The sequence below is a fragment of the Bubalus kerabau genome, chromosome 3 (genome assembly GCF_029407905.1).
Source record: "Bubalus kerabau isolate K-KA32 ecotype Philippines breed swamp buffalo chromosome 3, PCC_UOA_SB_1v2, whole genome shotgun sequence".
Classification (NCBI taxonomy): domain Eukaryota; kingdom Metazoa; phylum Chordata; class Mammalia; order Artiodactyla; family Bovidae; genus Bubalus; species Bubalus kerabau.
Window position 1 is genome coordinate 124,991,281 of NC_073626.1, and position 18,936 is coordinate 125,010,216.

The following is an 18,936-nucleotide window of genomic DNA, read 5'->3' on the forward strand; positions in this document are numbered from 1 at the left end:
ATATGACATTCTGGTGGTTATGGAGGAAACTGATTTCCTTAAAAGCTTTTCGAGGTAACAATAAACCTCTCTTCACTCCTGAAGAAGGACATTAGATTGGACAAAATTTGGTGTGTGTGTTTTTTTTTTAATAAAACAGAATTGCTCTCACTTAAAATTCAATTTCTTATAATAATAGAGCTGTTCTTCAGTTAGGTAAGCTGGGAGGATGATTTGTACCATATAAATACTTCCATCAAATATTCAAAAATTAGGATCCCAAATTCATTGACAGAAATCACAACAGTGGCTTTTAATGGTGGAAAAGAGGGGAGGGACCTGAAAAGGGGCATGAAGGAAATATCTGGGGGCATGGGCACAGTCTGTAAAGATACAGATAGGGATGTAAGTTGTACATTTGTCACAACTCATGGAACTGTCCACTTAAGGTCTTTGCATTTTACTGTATGTAAATTATACTTCAATTTTTAAAAAGGAAACAGGGAAAGAAGCATGCATGCAGACTTCCAGTTAAACATGATAGACTGAACATATTCATTATATCATCTCCTCTGAAAACTTCACTAAAATGAGGATAAAGTGACAGGATAGGTATAAGCCCATAAAGACAAAGAGATTAAGATAGTTCATCCCATTTTTGAAGATGGAAAGTTTATAGAGGAGTAGGAACTGCCAGAGTTAAGATGCTCCTAGTAAAGTGCCCTCAAAAAGTGATAAGAAGCTGGCTTAATTCACCTTTCTGCATCCTCAGAACCTCAGGCCATTCCCAGACAGGAGACGAGATTTATCCTCCAGACCCTGGGCCCTGGAGCACCATTCAGAAGGTCCCACCCATCCACAGAGCACTTTGAAGAAGTTGTTTGTAACTTCAAGCATATAAGCTTCAAACTTCAAGCTTAATGTAAAAGGACAGACATTGTGATAAATACCTCTACCACACAAGAAACTGAGAAAAAGAACCCAGAGGAAACAGAAACAATGTAAGGAACAGAATAAGACATTTCAATAAAACTACAAGCAACATCTTTAGATCACAAGCTGGAATTAAGATTGCTGGGAGAAATGTCAATAATCTCAGATATGCAGATGACACCACCCTTATGGCAGAAAGGGAAGAGGAACTAAAGAGCCTCTTGATGAAGGTGAAAGAGGAGAGTGAAAAAGCTGGCTTAAAACTCAACATTTGTATTCAAATATCATATTCTAACGCATATATACAGAATATAGAAAAATGGTACTGAAGAATCTATTTACAGGGCAGCAATGGAGAAGCAGACATAGAGAATAGACTTATGGACACGGGGAGAGGGAGGAGAGGGTGAGAAGTATGGAAAGCGTAACACAGAAATTTGCATTACAGCCAACGAGAATTTGCTGTATGACTCAGGAAACTCAAACAGGGGCTCTGTATCAACCTAGGGGGGTAGGATGGGGAGGGAGATGGGAGGAAATTTCAAAAGGGAGGGGTAGATATAGATATAGATATAGATATACCTATAGCTGATTCATGTTGAGGTTTGACAGAAAACAACAAAATTCTGTAAGGCAGTTATCCTTCAATTTAAAAATAAATAATTTTTTTTAAAAAGTCAATGAAAATAAAGCAATGTCAATAATAATTAAAAAAAACCTCAACATTCAAAAAATGAAGATCATGGCATCGGGTCCCATCACTTCATGGCAAATAGATGGAGAAACAATGAAAACAGTGACAGACTTTATTTTCTTGGGCTCCAAAATCACTGCAGATGGTGATGACAGTCATGAAATTCAAAGACACCTGCTCCCTGGAAGAAAAGCTATGACAAACCTAGACAGCATATTAAAAAGCAGAGACATTACTTTGCAAACAAAGGTCTATATAGTCAAAGCTATGGCTTTTCCAGTAGTCATGTATGGATGTGAGAGTTGGACCATAAAGAAGGCTGAGCACTGAAGAATTGATGCTTTTGCACTGTGGTGTTGAAGAAGACTCTTGAGAGTCCCTTGGACAACAGGAAGATCAAACCAGTTAATCCTAAAGGAAATCAACCCTGAATATTCATTGGAAGGACTGATGCTGAAGCTGAAGCTCCAATACTTTGGCCACTTGAGGCGAAGAGCTGACTCAATAGAAAAGACCCTGATGCTGGGAAAGATTGAAGGCAGGAGAAGGGAACAACAGAGAACAAGATGGTTGGATAGCATTACCGATTCAAAGGACATGAGTTAGAGCAAGCTCTGGGAGATGGTGAAGGACAGGGAAGCCTGGCATGCTGCAGTCCATGGGGTCACAAAGAGTCGTACATGACTGAGCCACTGAACAACAAAAAATAAGGCACTAGTCCTCTCAACAGCTTCCTATAAGCTAAAAGCAGATGGCACCTTCAGAATTCTAAGCATCAGTGTTTCAGTCTAGACTTTAATACCTACCAGTGTCTGAAGAAAAAAAAAAAAAACCAGCCATTTTCAAACATTTCAGAACACAGACCTTCTATGTGCCCATTTTTGAAAGAAAGTGAAAGTGAAAGTTATTCAGCCATGTCCGACTCTCTGCAACCCCATGGACTATACAGTCCATGGAATTCTCCAGGTCAGAATACTGGAGTGGGTAACCATACCCTTCTCCAGCGGATCTTCCCAACCCAGGGATCCAGCCCAGGTCTCCTGCATTGTAGGCAGATTCTTTGCCAACTAAGCCACCAGGGAAGCCCAAGAAGACTGGAATGGGTAGCCTATCCCTTCTCCAGTGGATCTTCCTGACCCAGGAATCAAACTGGGGTCTCCTGCATTGCAGGTTTTTACCAGCTGAGCTACCAGCTGAGCTACCAGGCAAGCCCATTTGGGGGAAGCAAAATGGGTTGGTGCAAAAGTAATTGAGGTTTCAGATCCTGAATTTTAAATTATTACAACTAGGCTTAAACACATGCTTATTAATCAAAATAGGAATCTTTACAATCAACACATTTTGCCAACAAGAAATAAGTTTGTTTATTCCTGTAGCATAAGAGTCCACGCTTCAAGATTCAACGAACTCTTGGAAAGCATTTTCCATGTTCTGCTGGTTTTGGAAGCATTTTCCCTGCAAAAATTGTCAACACGCTTGAAGAAGTGGTACTCAGTTGATGAGAAGTTAGGTGAATATGGCAGATGAGACAAAACTTTGTAGCCCAATTTGTTCAACTTTTGAAGTGTCAGTTGTGTGCTGTGTGGGCAGGTGCTGTCGTGGAGAATTGGGCCCTTTCTGTTGACTAATGTTGGCTGCAGGCATTGCAGTTTTCAGTGCATCTCATTGATTTTCTGAGCTTTCTTCTCAGATGTAATGGTTTTGCCAGGATTCAGAATGCTGTAGTGGATCAGACTAGCAGCAGACCACCAGTGACCATGACCCATTTTTTTGGTACAAATTTGACCATCGCTGGTTGTCATATATGTCACAATCCAATCAATAAATGGTTCGTTGTTGTTGTGTAGAACAAGAGAAGACAACACTTCAAAATGACAATTTTTTTAAATTGCAGTCACCTCATGAGGCACCCACTTATCAAGCCTTTTCACTTTTCCTATTTGCTTCAAATGCCAAACGACTGTAGAATGGTCAACATTAAGTTCTTGGGCAACTTTTCATGTAGTTGCAAGAGGATCAGCTTCGATGATCCTCTCAGTTGGTCACTGTCAACTTCCAATGGTCAGCCACTACGCTCCTCATCTTCAAGGCTCTCATCTCCTTTGCAAAACTTCTTGAGCCACCACTGCACTATATGTTTGTTAGCAGTTCCTGGGCCACATGTGTTGTTGATGTTGCAAGTTGTCTCTGATGCTTTATGACCCATTTTGAACTCAAATAAGAAAACTGCTCAAATTTGCTTTTTATCTAACATCATTTCCATAGTCTAAAATAAACATAAATAGCAAGTAATAAGTCATTAGCAAAAAACATAAAGCAAAAAATGAGCACTGAAATGATGTATAACATAATCACATTTATTTAAGAATGTATTCCAATATCAAAATGCAAAGATCAACAATGCAAAACTGCAGCTACTTTTGCACCAACCTAATAGAAGCTGTGATACAGTGCAAGAAGTGAGACAAAAAACAATAAATCATTCAGGAACCAAGAAGACAGGAAAACAAGGAAGGGAGCCCCAGATGATAGCCCCCTGTAATATTTTTACAGCAGACCCAAGGAACAGCCCATCTGGTCACAGCAGGACAGAGGTCTTAAGATTCAGCAAGCCAAGGAGAAGAGGTTATCTGATATGCTTCAGCAGTTGGGAAAAAACTAACAAAAGCCTTAGACCACTCTGATGGGGAAACGCTATACATGTGAAGGGGGAAAGCATTTACAAATTCCCAAGAAAAGGCATAATCATGGTATACAATCATGAAAATAAAGAATAGAAATGTGAAAGGAGCATAAGAGAGTTAAATCCTCATCTATTTAGAATAGGTGAGTCAATTCCCTTCTACAGTAGAAAGTCAATAGATTGTTCCCCAAATGGGCAGATCAAGGAAAGGAACAGGAGCAGATAAGATGAAACATGGAGAAAAATAGCAGAAGGAACTAATCACGAGTTTAAAGTAGTTGCTTTGGGGACTTGAGACCAGAGAGAGGAGATGGAAGCTAGTATAAGGCATTACTACTGTAGGACATTATTTTTTTTAACTTGGTAAGAATAAACATATATTTTTTAATTCTCCCCCCCAAAATAGGTGTTTCTTTTGATAATTTGGCAGGAGAATTTAATTCTGTTCTCTATTTTTATTAAACTATCATTTTGGTTGGTAACCAAGAGGTTACATTGCTCCTCCTTAAACATTAGATTATATGAATCTGGTATACTGTGTTCAGTTCAGTTCAGTTCGGTCGCTGAGTTGTGTCCGATTCTTTGTGACCCCATGGACTGCAGCATGCAGGCCTCCCTGTCCATCACCAACATCCAGAGCTCACTCAAGCTCATGTCCATTGAGTCAGTGCTGCCATCCAACCATCTCATCCTCTGTCGTCCCCTTCTCCTCCTACCTTCACTCTTTCCTAACATCAGAGTCTTTTCATTTTTTTTTTTTTTTAAACTTAAGTCAAATAAACGACATTTATTACCTTGGTATATCATACTGGTCTTATTGCTGTTCCTTCACATTTCAGTGGTCTTCTGTCTTCCTCCCTCCACCCACAGTCTGGCTACACAGTGCCTTCTTGAACTGCTAGTTCACAGCAGCAATAAGTTTTTTTCCACACCTCTAACGCCATTCATTCACAGAGTCACAGTTCTGGTCCACAAACCCTTCCCTATAGGAGGTTTAATGCCTGCGAAAGACTTTGTAATAAACCAGGCCTCCCAGAATGGCTAGCTCCAGTAAGATGACGATGGAAAGCAGCAGCTTGTTGATTGTCACTTTTCTGGACATTGAGCGGAGAATCTTCCGACTTTTGCTCAAGTTTTCACTTGTATTTACCAGTCTACTCTTGGTACGTTCCAACTGGTCACGTTGCTCCCCCAGCTCTTCTATGATTTCTGAGCCAATCTGGTCAGTCTCTGCAGCAATACGATGAGAACGCTCAATACTCTGGGTGGCCGGATTCAGGCTGTCAGTGCCTTGCAGAAGCAATGCCCTTTGAGACTGTAGCCGATTCATATGCTCGTTCTCCCCAGCGTATGTGCCATATTTCATGTCTCCTCGGGCCCCAGGAGTGGCTGTCAAAGGTGTACTTCTCACTTCCCGATGGAGTTTGGCAAGGTCCTTCCGGTAGGTTCGCAGCTTAGACATCATAGGGTTAGGAAAAGACAGGGGTGCATAACGCAGTTCCTCTTCCATCTCTGCCAGCGTTTCATTTGCTTCCTGTTGCTTTTCATCGAAATCTCTGATCAACTTCTTCTTCTCTTCTGTCCCTGCCATCCCCAGGAGCCGCTCCGGCACCCCTCGTAGGTCTTCATGGAGGCCGCGGAAGATCTCGTGCAGTTTCTCGAAATGCTCCGAGGAGGCGGCGGAGGTGGCCATGGCGCAGGCCGCTCTCGAGCAGCGGGCGCCGAGATTGTGGGCCCAGGGCCCGCTCCTATTCCGCCGTCAGCCGCCTAGCCCCGCAGGCATCACGGCGACCGCCGCCACAGTCGCCCAAGACGAGGCGCTTCCGGGGCCGCGGCGGGGTCCTCCCAGAGTCTTTTCAAATGAGTCAGTTCTTTGCATCACGTGGCCAAAGTATTGGAGCTTCAGCTTCAGCATCAGTCCTTCCAGTGAATATTCAGGACTCATTTCCTTTAGGATGGACTGGTTGACTCTCCTTGCTGTCCAAGGGACTCTCAAGAGTCTTCTCCAACACCACAGTGCAAAAGCATCAATTCTTCATCGCTTAGCTTTCTTTATAGTCCAACTCTCACATCCATACCGGACTACTGGAAAACCATAGCTTTGACTAGACGGACCTTTGTTTGCAAAGTAATGTCTCTGCTTTTTAATATGCTGTCTAGGTTGGTCATCACTTTTCTTCCAACGAGCAAGCACCTTTTAATTTCAAGGCTGCAGTCACCTTCTGCACTATTTTTGGAGCCCCCCAAAAAAGTCTGTCACTGTTTCCATTGTTTACCCATCTATTTGTCATAAAGTGATGGGATCAGATGCCATGATCTTTTAGTTTTCTGAATGTTGAGCTTTAAGCCAACTTTTTCACTCTCCTCTTTCACTTTCATCAAGACGCTCTTTAGTTCTTCACTTTCTGACATAAGTGTGGTACCATCTGCATATCTGACGTTATTGATATTTTTCCTGGAAATCTTGATTCCAGCTTATGCTTCATCCAGTCCAGCATTTCTCATGATGTACTCTGCATATAAGTTAAATAAGCAGGGTGACAATATACAGTCTTGACGAACTCCTTTCCTGATTTGGAACCAGTCTGTTGTTCCATGTCCAGTTCTAACTGTTGCTTCTTGACCTGCATACAGATTTCTCAGGAGGCAGGTCAGGTGGTCTGGTATTTCCAACTCTTCAAGAATTTTCCACAGTTTGTTGTGATCCACACAATCAAAGGCTTTGGCATAGTCAATAAAGCAGAAGGAGATGTTTTTCTGGAACTCTTTGCTTTATCAAGGATCCAACGGATGTTGGCAATTTGATCTCTGGTTCCTCTGCCTTTTCTAAATCCAGCTTGAACATCTGGAAGTTCACAGTTCACATATTGTTGAAGCCTGGCTTGGAGAATTTTGAGCATTACTTTGCCAGCGTGTGAAATGAGTGCAATTGTGTGGTAGTCAGGGTGGTGAGCAGGGGCTATGCGGTGCAGGGGAGGCAAGCGGCAGAGAGGAGATACCCCACGTCCAAGGTCAAGAGTGGTGGCTGTGAGGAGACACCCCACGTCCAAGGTAAGGGAAACCCAAGTAAGATGGCAGGCGCTGAGAGAGGGCATCAGAGGGCAGACAAACTGAAACCATGATCACAGAAAACTAGCCAATCTGATCACATGGACCACAGCCTTGTTTAACTCAATGAAACTAGGCCAAGCCGTGTGGGGCCACCCAAGATGGACAGGTCATGGTGGAGAGGTCTGACAGAATGTGGTCCACTGGAGAAGGGAATGGCAAACCACTTTAGTATTCTTGCCTTGAGAACCCCATGAACAGTATGAAAAGGCAAAAAGATAGGACACTGAAAGATGAACTCCCCAAGTCGGTAGGTGCCCAACATGCTACTGGAGATCAGTGGAGAAATAATGTCATAAAGAATGAATAGATGGAGCCAAAGCAAAAACAACACCCAGTTGTGGGTGTGACTGGTGATAGAAGCAAGGTCTTATGTTGTAAAGAGCAGTACTGCATAGGAACCTGGAATGTTAGGTCCATGAATCAAGGCAAATTGGAAGTGGTCAAACAGAAGATGGCAAGAGCGAAGGTCGACATTCCAGGAATCAGCGAACTAAAATGGACTGGAATGGGGGGATTTAACTCAGATGACCATTATATCTACTACTGTGGGCAGGAATCCCTTAGAAGAAATGGAGTAGCCATCATAGTCAACAAAATAGTCCAAAATGCAGTACTTGGATGTAATATTAAAAACGACAGAATGATCTCTGTTCATTTCCAAGGCAAACCACTCAATATCACGGTAATCCAATCTATGCCCTGCCCAGTAATGCTGAAGAAGCTGAAGTTGAATGGTTCTATGAAGACCTACAATACCTTTTAGAACTAACACCCAAAAAAAGATGTCCTTTTCATTATATGGGACTGGAATGTAAAAGTAGGAAGTCAAGAAACATCTGGAGTAACAGGCAAATTTGGCCTTGGGGTACAGAATGAAGCAGGGCTAAGGTTAACAGAGTTCTGTCAAGAGAACGCACTGGTCATAGCAAACACCCTCTTCCAACAACACAAGAGAAGACTCTACACATGGACTTCACCAGATGACCCACACCAAAATCAGATGGATTATATTCTTTGCAGCCAAAGAGGAGAAGCTCTATACAGTTAGCAAAAACAAGACCGGGAGGGACTGTGGCTCAGATCATGAACTCCTTATTGCCGAATTCAGACTGAAATTGAAGAAAGTGGGGAAAACCACTAAACCATTCCAGTATGACCTAAATCAAATTCCTTATGATTATACAGTGGAAGTCAGAAATAGATTTAAGGGACTAGATCTGATAGAGTGCCTGATGAACTATGGATGGAGGTTTGTGACATTGTACAGGAGACAGGGATCAAGACCATTCCCAAGAAAAAGAAATGCAAAAAAAGCAAAATGGCTGTCTGAGGAGGCCTTACAAATAGCTGTGAAAAGAAGAGAAATGAAAGGCAAAGGAGAAAAGGAAAGATATACACATTTGAATGCAGAGTTCCAAAGAATAGCAAGGAGAGATAAGAAAGCCTTCCTCAGCGATCAATGCAGAGAAATAGAGGAAAACAATAGAATGGGAAAGACTAGAGACGTCTTCAAGAAAATTAGAGATATGAAGGGTACATTTCATGCAAAGATGGGCTCAATAAAGGACAGAAATGGTATGGACCTAACAGAAGCAGAAGATATTGAGAAGAGGTGGCAAGAATATACAGAAGAACTGTACAAAAAAGATCTTTATGACCCAGATAATCACAATGGTATGATCACTCACCTAGAGCCAGACATCCTGGAATGTGAAGTCAAGTGGACTTTAGGAAGCATCACCATGAACAAAGCTAGTGGAGGTGATGGAATTCCAGTTGAGCTATTTCAAATCCTGAAAGATGATGCTGTGAAAGTGCTGCACTCAATATACCAGCAAATTTGGAAAACTCAGCAGTGGCCACAGGACTGGAAAAGATCAGTTTTCATTTCAATCCCAAAGAAAGGCACTGCCAAAGAATGCTCAAACTACCACACAATTACACTCATCTCACACGCTAGTAAAGTAATGCTCAAAATTCTCCAAGCCAGGCTTCTGCAATATGTGAACTATGAACTTCCTGATGTTCAAGCTGGATTTAGAAAAGGCAGAGGAACTGGAGATCAAATTACCAACATCTGCTGGATCATGGAAAAAGCAAGAGAGCTCCAGAAAAACATCTATTTCTGCTTTGTTGACTATGCCAAAGCCTTTGACTGTGTGGATCACAATAAACTGTGGAAAATTCTGAAAGAGCTGGGAATACCAGACCACCTGACCTGCCTCTTGAGAAACCTGTATGCAGGTCAAGAAGCAACAGTTAGAACTGGACATGGAACAACAGACTGGTTCCAAATAGGAAAAGGAGTACCTCAAGGTTGTATATTGTCACCCTGCTTATTTAACTTATATGCAGAGTACATCATGAGAAATGCTGGACTGGATGAAGCACAAGCTGGAATCAAGATTGCCTGGAGAAATATCAATAACCTCAGATATGCAGATGACACCACCCTTATGGCAGAAAGTGAAGAACTAAAGAGCCTCTTGATGAAAGTGAAAGAGGAGAGTGAAAAAGTTGGCTTAAAGCTCAACATTCAGAAAATGAAGATCATGGCATCCGGTCTCATCACTTCATGGGAAATAGATGGGGAAACAGTGGAAACAGTGGCTTGCATTATTTTGGGGGGCTCCAAAATCAATGCAGATGGTGATTGCAGCCATGAAATTAAAAGACGCTTACTCCTTGGAAGGAAAGTTATGACCAACCTAGATAGCATATTCAAAAGCAGAGACATTACTTTGCCAACAAAGGTCCGTCTAGTCAAGGCTATGGATGTGACAGTTGGACTATAAGGAAAGCTGAGTGCTGAAGAATTGATGCTTTTCCACTGTGGTGTTGGAGAAGACTCTTGAGAGTCCCTTGGACTGCAAGGAGATCCAACCAGTCCATCCTAAAGGAGATCAGTCCTAGGTGTTCATTGGAAGGACTGATGTTGATGCTGAAACTCCATTACTTTGGCTACCTGATGCTATCTGACTCATTTGAAAAGACCCTGATGATGGGAAAGATTGAGGGCAGGAGGAGAAGGGGACAATGGAGGATGAGATGGTTGGATGGCATCACCGACTCAATGGACATGAGTTTGGGTATGCTCCAGGAGTTTGTGATGGACAGGGAGGCTGGCATGCTGCAGTTCATGGGGTAGCAAAGAGTTGGACACAACTGAGCAACTTAAGTGAACCGAACTGAACTTGAACATTCTTTGGCATTGCGTCTCTTAGGGACTGGAATGAAAACTGACCTTTTCCAGTCCTTTGGCCACTGCTGAGTTTTCCAAATTTGCTCATATATTGAGTGCAGCACTTTCACAGCATCATCTTTTAGGATTTGAAATAGCTCAAATGGAACTCCATCCACCTCCGCTAGCTTTGTTTGTAGTGATGCTTCCTAAGGGCCATTTTACTCCACATTCCAGATTGTCTGGCTCTAGGTGAGTGGTCACCTAGAGTAATCACCATCAGAGTCATCACTATTGTGATCATCTGGGTCGTGAAGATCTTTTTTGTACAGTTCTTCTGTGTATTCTTGCCACCTCTTCTTAATATCTTCTGCTTCTGTTAGGTCCATACAATTTCTGTCCTTTATCTTGCCCATCTTTGCATGAAATGTTCCCTTGAAATCTGTAATTTACTTGAAGAGATCTCTAGTCTTTCCATTCTATTGTTTTCCTCTATTTCTTTGCATTGATCACTGAGGAAGGCTTTCTTATCTCTCCTTGCTATTCTTTGGAACTCTGCATTCAAATGTGTTTATCTTTCCTTTTCTCCTTTGCCTTTCACTTCTCTTCTTTTCACAGCTATTTGTAAGTCCTCCTCAGACAACCATTTTGCCTTTTTTCATTTCTTTTTCTTGGGGATGATCTTGATCACCACCTTCTGTACAATGTCACAAACCTCAGTCCATAGTTCTTCAGGCACTCTATCAGGATCTAGTCCCTTGAATCTATTTGTCACTTCCACTGTATAATCCTAAGGGATTTGATTTAGGTCTTACCTGAGTGGTCTAGCGGTTTTCCCTACTTTCTTCAATTTAAGTCTGAATTTGTCAATAAGGAGTTCATGGTATAGCGTGTATGAATTTGCAGTTATGAAAGAATGTGTAAAAGAAATTTCATATTTTTTTATTTCCTGAAGTCTGATTTCAAGTCCCTATCTGGCTTGAAATTCAACCTCAGACATTACTTATCTTCCTTATCCCCTACCTGAGGGTTACACAAAGGTCCTGGGGCAAAATATTTCTGGGGCTCTTAGCCTTTGGTTCATACTAGCTTCCCCAGAGATGCCTGTTATCTCAATCCACGTGGTTCCGAGAGGCTAACAACCTGGCTGCTCTCATGAGGAATAGAGAAGCCTGGGGTCTTGAGTGGAGTTGGAGTGCTCCCCTGTGTACAACTACCTCTTTGTCTCCAAGGTCAGACCCACCCGCCATGCCCCAAGAATGCAGACAGCTGCTTATGGTAGAACTCACAGGCCTCCATTCCCCTCCTGTCTTGGAGAATCACCCCAGCTTCCCAGTCTCCCCCACCCTGCCTTCCAAAATGTGCCTGACCAGCTAAGGCTTTCAAGAAAGACTTACAGAATTTATCTTCAAGTTGCTTCTGCTTTCAACCCTTCAAGCACCCCTGGGCTAGGACACCAAAGAGCCCAACTATCTTAGAATAAGAAGAGGGGAGAATACAGAGGACCACACACAAATTCCTGTCTCTATAGTACTCTGTCCCCTTGTGCTGGAGACCTTGAGGAAGGGCAGTCACCAGGCCTTTGCACAACAGGTAGGCTCCAACACATTTCCATGAAATATAGGAGACCTAAGACCACAGAATGCTCACTAGATCAGAGAAGCCCCTTTCATCCCAGGGCTGTAAGAATTTGGAAAATGGAGAGGTAGGGGGGTTGGACTCATTCCGAGGCTTCTTAGAATTCTCCTCTTCCTTTTCAGTCACTGTGTTTCATCTTACACTTTGCCAAGCCTCTCATCAATGTCTTAGTCTGGAAGCATCCACCAGCTGTGGTACATGCATTAAAGAGCTGAGTGACATAGACAGCACTGGGAGCTGAAATTAGACACCAATAGAGTCCCCAAAGCTACAAAAAGACACTGCTACTTCAAATCTACTGTCAGGGGTTTCCCTGGTGGTCCAGCAGTTAAGAATCCACCTTGCAAAGCAGGGGACACCAGTTCAATCCCTGGTCCGGGAAGACTCAAATGCTGCTCAACTACTGAGCCCTCGTGTCATGCTGCAACCACTGAAGCTTGTGTGCCTTGAGCCTGTGCTCTGCAATGAGAGAAGACACCACCACAAGAAGCCCACACACAGCAATGAAGAGAAGCCCTCACTCCCCATGCAGCAACAAATATTTAGCACAGCCAAAAATAAAAAATAAGGAATTTTTTTTTAAAGTTTTAAAATCTACTCTAGGCCCCACTCCCAGCACAAGCTCAGCCCTCTGTCTACACAAAAAGTTCTCTTCTAATGGCCAGACTGAAGCCAAACCATGAAGGGAACCCACAGAGGCAATTCTGTACCATGCCGTATTGGTTTTTAATTCTGTTCACTAACTCAAAATGATGTTTTAAAAATTGTTTTAAATAATTCAGAAACAAACACAGGGGTTTTTGTAAACTGTTAGGGGTTAAAGGCATTGCCAAATCATGTGTGAGAACACTCAGCCTTTAAAAGGGGAGCAAGACACCACCTTGTGCAAAGTAATTTTTATGTCCTTGAGCTGCGAGTCTCTCTTTGCTCCCGGAGCTGTGGGCACTGCTTTAAAGCTCAAAAAAAGAGAGCTCCCAAGGCCTTCCACCAAGTAGAATGTTTTCACAAACATCACTGGTTTGGGAAGGAACTGGCTTAAGCATCTAACTTCAGCCGAACAAAGGAAGTTGCACATAAGGCAGTATACTTGGAAGCTTTTAACAAAGGATCTATTAAGACTTGTTCACCACCTCTTGATCCTTACCTTCAAAAAATAATCCTCAACAAATAAGTAGGAGCATTTTCTGAAGCATGAACACCTTACTGGTATTCATTGTAGAAATAAGGAAGATTACAGAGGTGCAACTGACTAAAAGTAGCCATTGGTTTTGTAATAATTAGGCACAGATTTCTGAAACAAATTAAAATTTTAGGCAGTAGAAACCACAGGACCATTTTGAACAGGAGTACAACAAATCATTTACTGGTTGAAGGCTTTGACTTTCTGCTGAAGTACTGCAAGGCCGACTTGACAGGTGTACAAACCTACCTTCTGCTGCTGCTGCTGCTAAGCCACTTCAGTCACATCCGATTCTTTGTGACTCTATGGACTGTAGCCTGCCAGGCTCCTCTGTCCATGGGATTCTCTAGGCAAGAATAGGAGTGAGTTGTCATGCCCTCTTCCAGGGGATCTTTCCAATCCAGGGATCGCACCCGCGCCTCTTCCATCTCCTGCACTGGCAGGTGGGTTCTAGCACCTCCTGGAAAGCCCATCCACTAAGCACAGTCTTTGACAAAGGGCTCAGCCCTCTCTGCCCTGGCAACTCGGAGGCCCAGCGGCCTCTGCTGACACCTGGTGGCAGAAGAGCAGGCAGATGGCGCTGAGTCCACGGAGGATTTCCTTCCACCTGCCCTGCTGCCTGGACTTCTGGTCTGCAGTGGATATCGGCTAAAACGGCAAGAATGATGTTACATTAGAGGAAGAGCTGCTGTGTAAGATCGTCACATTAATGGCCAGAAATTAATCAGCACCAATAAAGAATCCCAAGCAAGTATCTAGAAAATTCAAATGGCAAAATCTGCTTTTCAAAATTGTTCTTCCCATAGATGAAATTTGTTTGAACAACCTCTGTATCCACCTTTCTGGAATCCATTCATTCTACCAGCTCCTGCCCTTATCCCCATTTTAAGCAAGTTATATCCAGAGAATAGAAAAAGAATAGTCCTTATTCTTTTAAAGGGGGCATTTAAATTGTTCTGCTGTTGTCAATTAACTCAATCCTAACTGGGAACAATGCCAACCAGAAGAAAAGGGACAGGTACAAGAAACATTTAACATTGTTAATGGTTAGCTGCATTCAAGGACAAGGCTCTGCAGGAAAGGGAATAAGATGGGAAGATTTCTTGGAAAAAGAAAAATGAATTCTTCACCAGGTCCCAAGAACATTACTGGGCTGTATCATTGGAGCCAACAGGTCAAGAGAAAATTGGCAAGCAGCAGGAAATACTTGTAAAGGCTTGGCTCTACTGCCCAGTGTTTGATGTAGGACAACCCCATTCTCTGTTTAGATTGTCCCTAAATAGGATGAATGGTCTTCTTTGTGAAAACGGCCAACATATAGTTCCTCCCAAAACAGAGTATCTGTATGCCAGGCACTGAATAGGCCATTTTGCTAAAGCTCAGAGCAATCCTGTGCAGTCAGAGTTATTATCCCCCTCCCCCCCACCATGTAATGGGAGAAAAGGGGCTTCCCAGGTGGCTCAGTGGGAAAGAATCTGCCTGCCAATGCAGGAGACACAGGTTCGATCCCTGGGTTGGGAAGATCCCCTGGAGAATGAAATGGCAGCCCACTTCAGTATTCTTGCCTGGGAAATCCCATAGACAGAGACTGGAGGGCCACAGTCCATGGGGTCACAAGAGTGGGACACAACTTGGCAACTAAACAACAACAGTAGAAGAAACTGAGACCCAGAGAGGCCGAGCGGCTTGCCCAAGGGTACACCTCCGAACGCGTGACGGTGTGTCTGTCCTTCCAACCCAGCGCTGACTTCAGAGCCAATGCTCTTTTCTCCTGCTCACACTTGCTTAAAGCAAACACTGAAAGATAAACAATTCCAATACAGGCAGAAGTGTACCATTTGCCTTTTTCAATTTGTATAATTTTAAATGTCACCACAAGTTCACTTCTAGGTCACTTTTAAAACAAGAAACTTTGCTTTAAGGCAAGTAGGGGAAAAAATACTGCTGTAATTTGTACAGTTGTAGGATCCACTGTGCAGTTTTCTACTCAGCTTTCCAGGGATGGTTCAAACAGAAAGAGATGACAATCTAGGACACCTGTCTTGTCTATTGTGAGTGCTCAACACTGTGTTTTTTTCCAGCTGGTAATAAACCCTCACACGAGGTGCATGATGGCCTCCAGGCACACATAGGGACTGCACAGTGAAGACAGCTGTCAGCTGCACGCATCGGCAGGTGTGACAGCCACCAGGTTCAGACAAATAAACACCAACTCTAACAAGATTTTTAATCTCATTTCCTCAATACCATTTGAAACACATATGCCCTAAGGACTGCTGGCCAATTACTACAGGGCCCAGTCTATTAGTATACAAATCTAGATGACTGTTTTCAAGTAAAAAAGTGTCTAGAACTCATCCAATCTACTTCGAGTCTACTTTGCTAAGAGATGAGCTTCAAGAGTCTATAAAGTTTTAAGATTCAGATATAGTCCCAAAGGCATTCATTCAAGAAATATTTATGCTGGGCTATTGCCAGCATGGTTCTATATAGTGGGGACAGCCTGGTAGCAGACTGACCAGAAACAGATTTTTTTTAAGAGTAGATAGAGTTAGAAGGGACTTCTAACTTATCCACTGGTGGTGCAGTAGATAAGAATCTGCCTGCCAATGTAAGGGACACAGGATCAATCTGATCTGGGAGGATTCCACATGCCTTAGAGCCTCAACTACTGAGCCCACGTGCTGCAATTACTGAAGCCCTCACACCTAGAGCCTGTGCTCCATAACTAGAAAAGCCACTGCAATGAGAAGTCCATCACTGCAACTAGAGAAAGCCCGCACAAAGCAACAAAGATCCAGTGCAGCCAAAAATGAATGAATGAATAAAATTACTAAAAAATCAGGAGTCCACAGCATCTAGTTGTCATTTAAAACTGTGAGATGCACGAGGTCATCAAGGGAGTAGAAAGGCAAAGAAGATGAGGAAGGACCAGTAAAGGAAATCAGGATGAGTGGCCAGGGGAGCACCAGAAAGCCGAATGAAGACAAGCAGGAGGGTGCCAAGTGAATCTGTATCAAGTGCTTCTGATAGGCCCAGTAATTTGAAGCCAAAGCATCATACTCCTTTGGCAAGAGGGAATCCACTGGTGATCCTGACCAGACCCAAGTCAGTACAGTGATGGGGATGAAATCCCAACTAGAGTGAGTTCAAGGGAAAATGGGAAGAGAGAAAGTGGGGAAAATAGAGTATGATTCACTCTGTTAAGGAACTTTGCTGTAAAGGGAAAATGGGACAACTGTTGTGGGTCAAGATGAGAAACGTTACAGCATGTTTATATGTTTATACACTGGTGGGAATGATCTGGGGGACAGGGCAGATGTGACAACACAAGAGAGGGAGAGAGGCCAAGTGCTGTGGTTCTTGAAAGGCAGGGATGGATACACAAGTAGAGGCCAGACTCGAAAGGAGTATTCTCATTCATCAGTAACTGGCGGGACAGAAGCAAGCTATCTTCTGATGACTTCTATTTTCTCAAGTGAAATAGGAAGCAGGGATAGCAGCTCAAAGTTGGAAGGGAGGTGTTAAAATTGAGGGCCAAGGAGAGTGATGGAACTAGGGAAGTGTAAGAACTGCAGGGCAGCATTAGGAACTCACCTGAGTTTAGCAGTCACAAACCAAACAAAACGGTTTGTCAGCCCACATGTTTTTATCCAGCCAGGCAAACGTGGAGAAGGCAGAGGGTAGAATTTAGCCTGGGGACTTGGGAGTTCAGTCGCTAAGTTGTGTCCAACTCTCCACAACCCCATGGACTGCAGCACACCAGGCTTTCCTGTCCTTCACCATCTCCCAGGGCTTGCTCAAACTTACGTCCATTGAATCGGTGATGCCATCCAACTATCTCCCCCTCTGTCACCCCCTTCTCTTCTTGCCTTCAATCTTTTCCATCAGGGCCTTTTCCAATGAGTCAGCTCTTCGCATCAGGTGGCCAAAGTATTGGAGCTTCAGCTTCAGCATCAGTCCTTCCAATGAATATTCAGGGTTGATTTCCTTTAAGGTTGACTGGCTTGATTTCCTTGCTGTCCAAGGGACTCACAAGAGTCTTCTCCAAAGGACCAGAGAATCTCAGTGGGGTTAGGAGAAGGGACAGTGAAAAGACAGTAGAGTCAATGCTGGTGGCCTCTTGCAAGTCTGAAGAACTGCAGGAGGGGGCACCAGAGGGAAAGAACTGGAAAGACAATACACAGTGGTTGACGAATGAGAGGCATGATATTGAGAAGTTATGGACTAGGATGTGATTCGGAGAAGGCAATGGCACCCCACTCCAGTACTCTTGCCTGGAAAATCCTATGGACGGAGGAGCCTGGAAGGCTGCAGTCCAAGCAATCGCTGAGGGTCGGACATGACTGAGCGACTTCACTTTCACTTTTCACTTTCATGCATTGGAGAAGGAAATTGCAACCCACTCCAGTGTTCTTGCCTGGAGAATCCCAGGGACAGGGGAGCCTGGTGGGCTGCTGTCTATGGGGTCGCACAGAGTTGGACACGACTGAAGCAATGCAGCAGCAGCAGCAGGATGTGATTAGTGATGATAACTATGGCTAAAGTGTGAACATGAGAGTAAGCAGTTGGCTGAGACAGTCGAGCTGCAAGGCTCCATGGTACCGGAAGGCTTGTCTATACCAAATCATGACAGCAGTAGTACTGGCATGAGCCAAAAGCAGACCTGAGTTTGCAAGGAATAAGCGGGACTGGTGCTGGGTCCTGCAACAAGGGGTTGGGCAGGCAGGTGATGTATAGTCTGATGGCAGAAAGCACAAAACTGGGGATTATGTGAGGGAAGAAGAGGCAAAGAGGCAATAATGATGAAATTAAATGAGATTCTTGTTTTTCACTATGTAGGACTGAACAAAGAAAGGAATGCAGATAATAGTCCTTGATCTTTCTCGCTCTCATTTCCCACCAAGTGAGAAATGAGGGGAAGAAGCCCCTACAATCTTGTCTTTATCACTTGCCTTAGTCCTGTTAAAGAATCAGAGCCTCTACTCACTCATGAACGAAAAAAATTGTATTATTTGGGGTGGCATTTTTCCTGTGTATTGGACTTATGAATGAAGCTAAAACCAAAGGCCTGATCTCTAAGGCATTCCCAGCATTCCCCAAACCATATGCCTTCACATATTTCAGGAGTCGTATGACATCACCTGGGACCTGAAATGCATTTTCTCCATCCTAAATCTTGCTGCCTATGAATGACATTATTGACTGAATACTTGTGTGAAGAGCCAGAAGCACAGAAGAGTTGAGTCACTGCTCTCTAGAAAACCCACATCATAATGCAGCATGACACATATCCTGTATGTTTTCTTTTAAGTCATTGCACATTATATAATCCTCTCACTGACTAACAATCAAACAAAAAATGAGTCTCCAAGGGCCGTTATCCAAGGTCAGTGTTAGTATTATAACCCAAAATGCACACCTGGGGATGGGAGAACTGGTCTCTGGTCTGATTCATTGAAGAAATACGTCTCCCTTGATGGAGAGAAATGACAAAAGCCATGCTCTTCTCTATCATGCTGGAAGTGCTGAGTGAA

At 43.3% G+C, this 18,936-nt stretch overlaps 2 protein-coding genes across 2 annotated transcripts in view; both read right to left on the bottom strand.

The window, feature by feature from the left end:
• The window catches only part of C3H2orf76 (chromosome 3 C2orf76 homolog), a 129,138-nt gene that overhangs the window by 17,669 nt on the left and 92,533 nt on the right, over nt 1-18,936 (bottom strand). The window lies entirely within an intron of this gene.
• Nucleotides 5,032-6,112, bottom strand: LOC129646543 (vesicle transport through interaction with t-SNAREs homolog 1B-like). Its single transcript, XM_055572883.1, has one exon. The coding sequence runs from the start codon at nt 5,980-5,982 to the stop codon at nt 5,284-5,286; it is 699 nt and encodes a 232-aa protein (XP_055428858.1). The 5' UTR covers nt 5,983-6,112; the 3' UTR covers nt 5,032-5,283.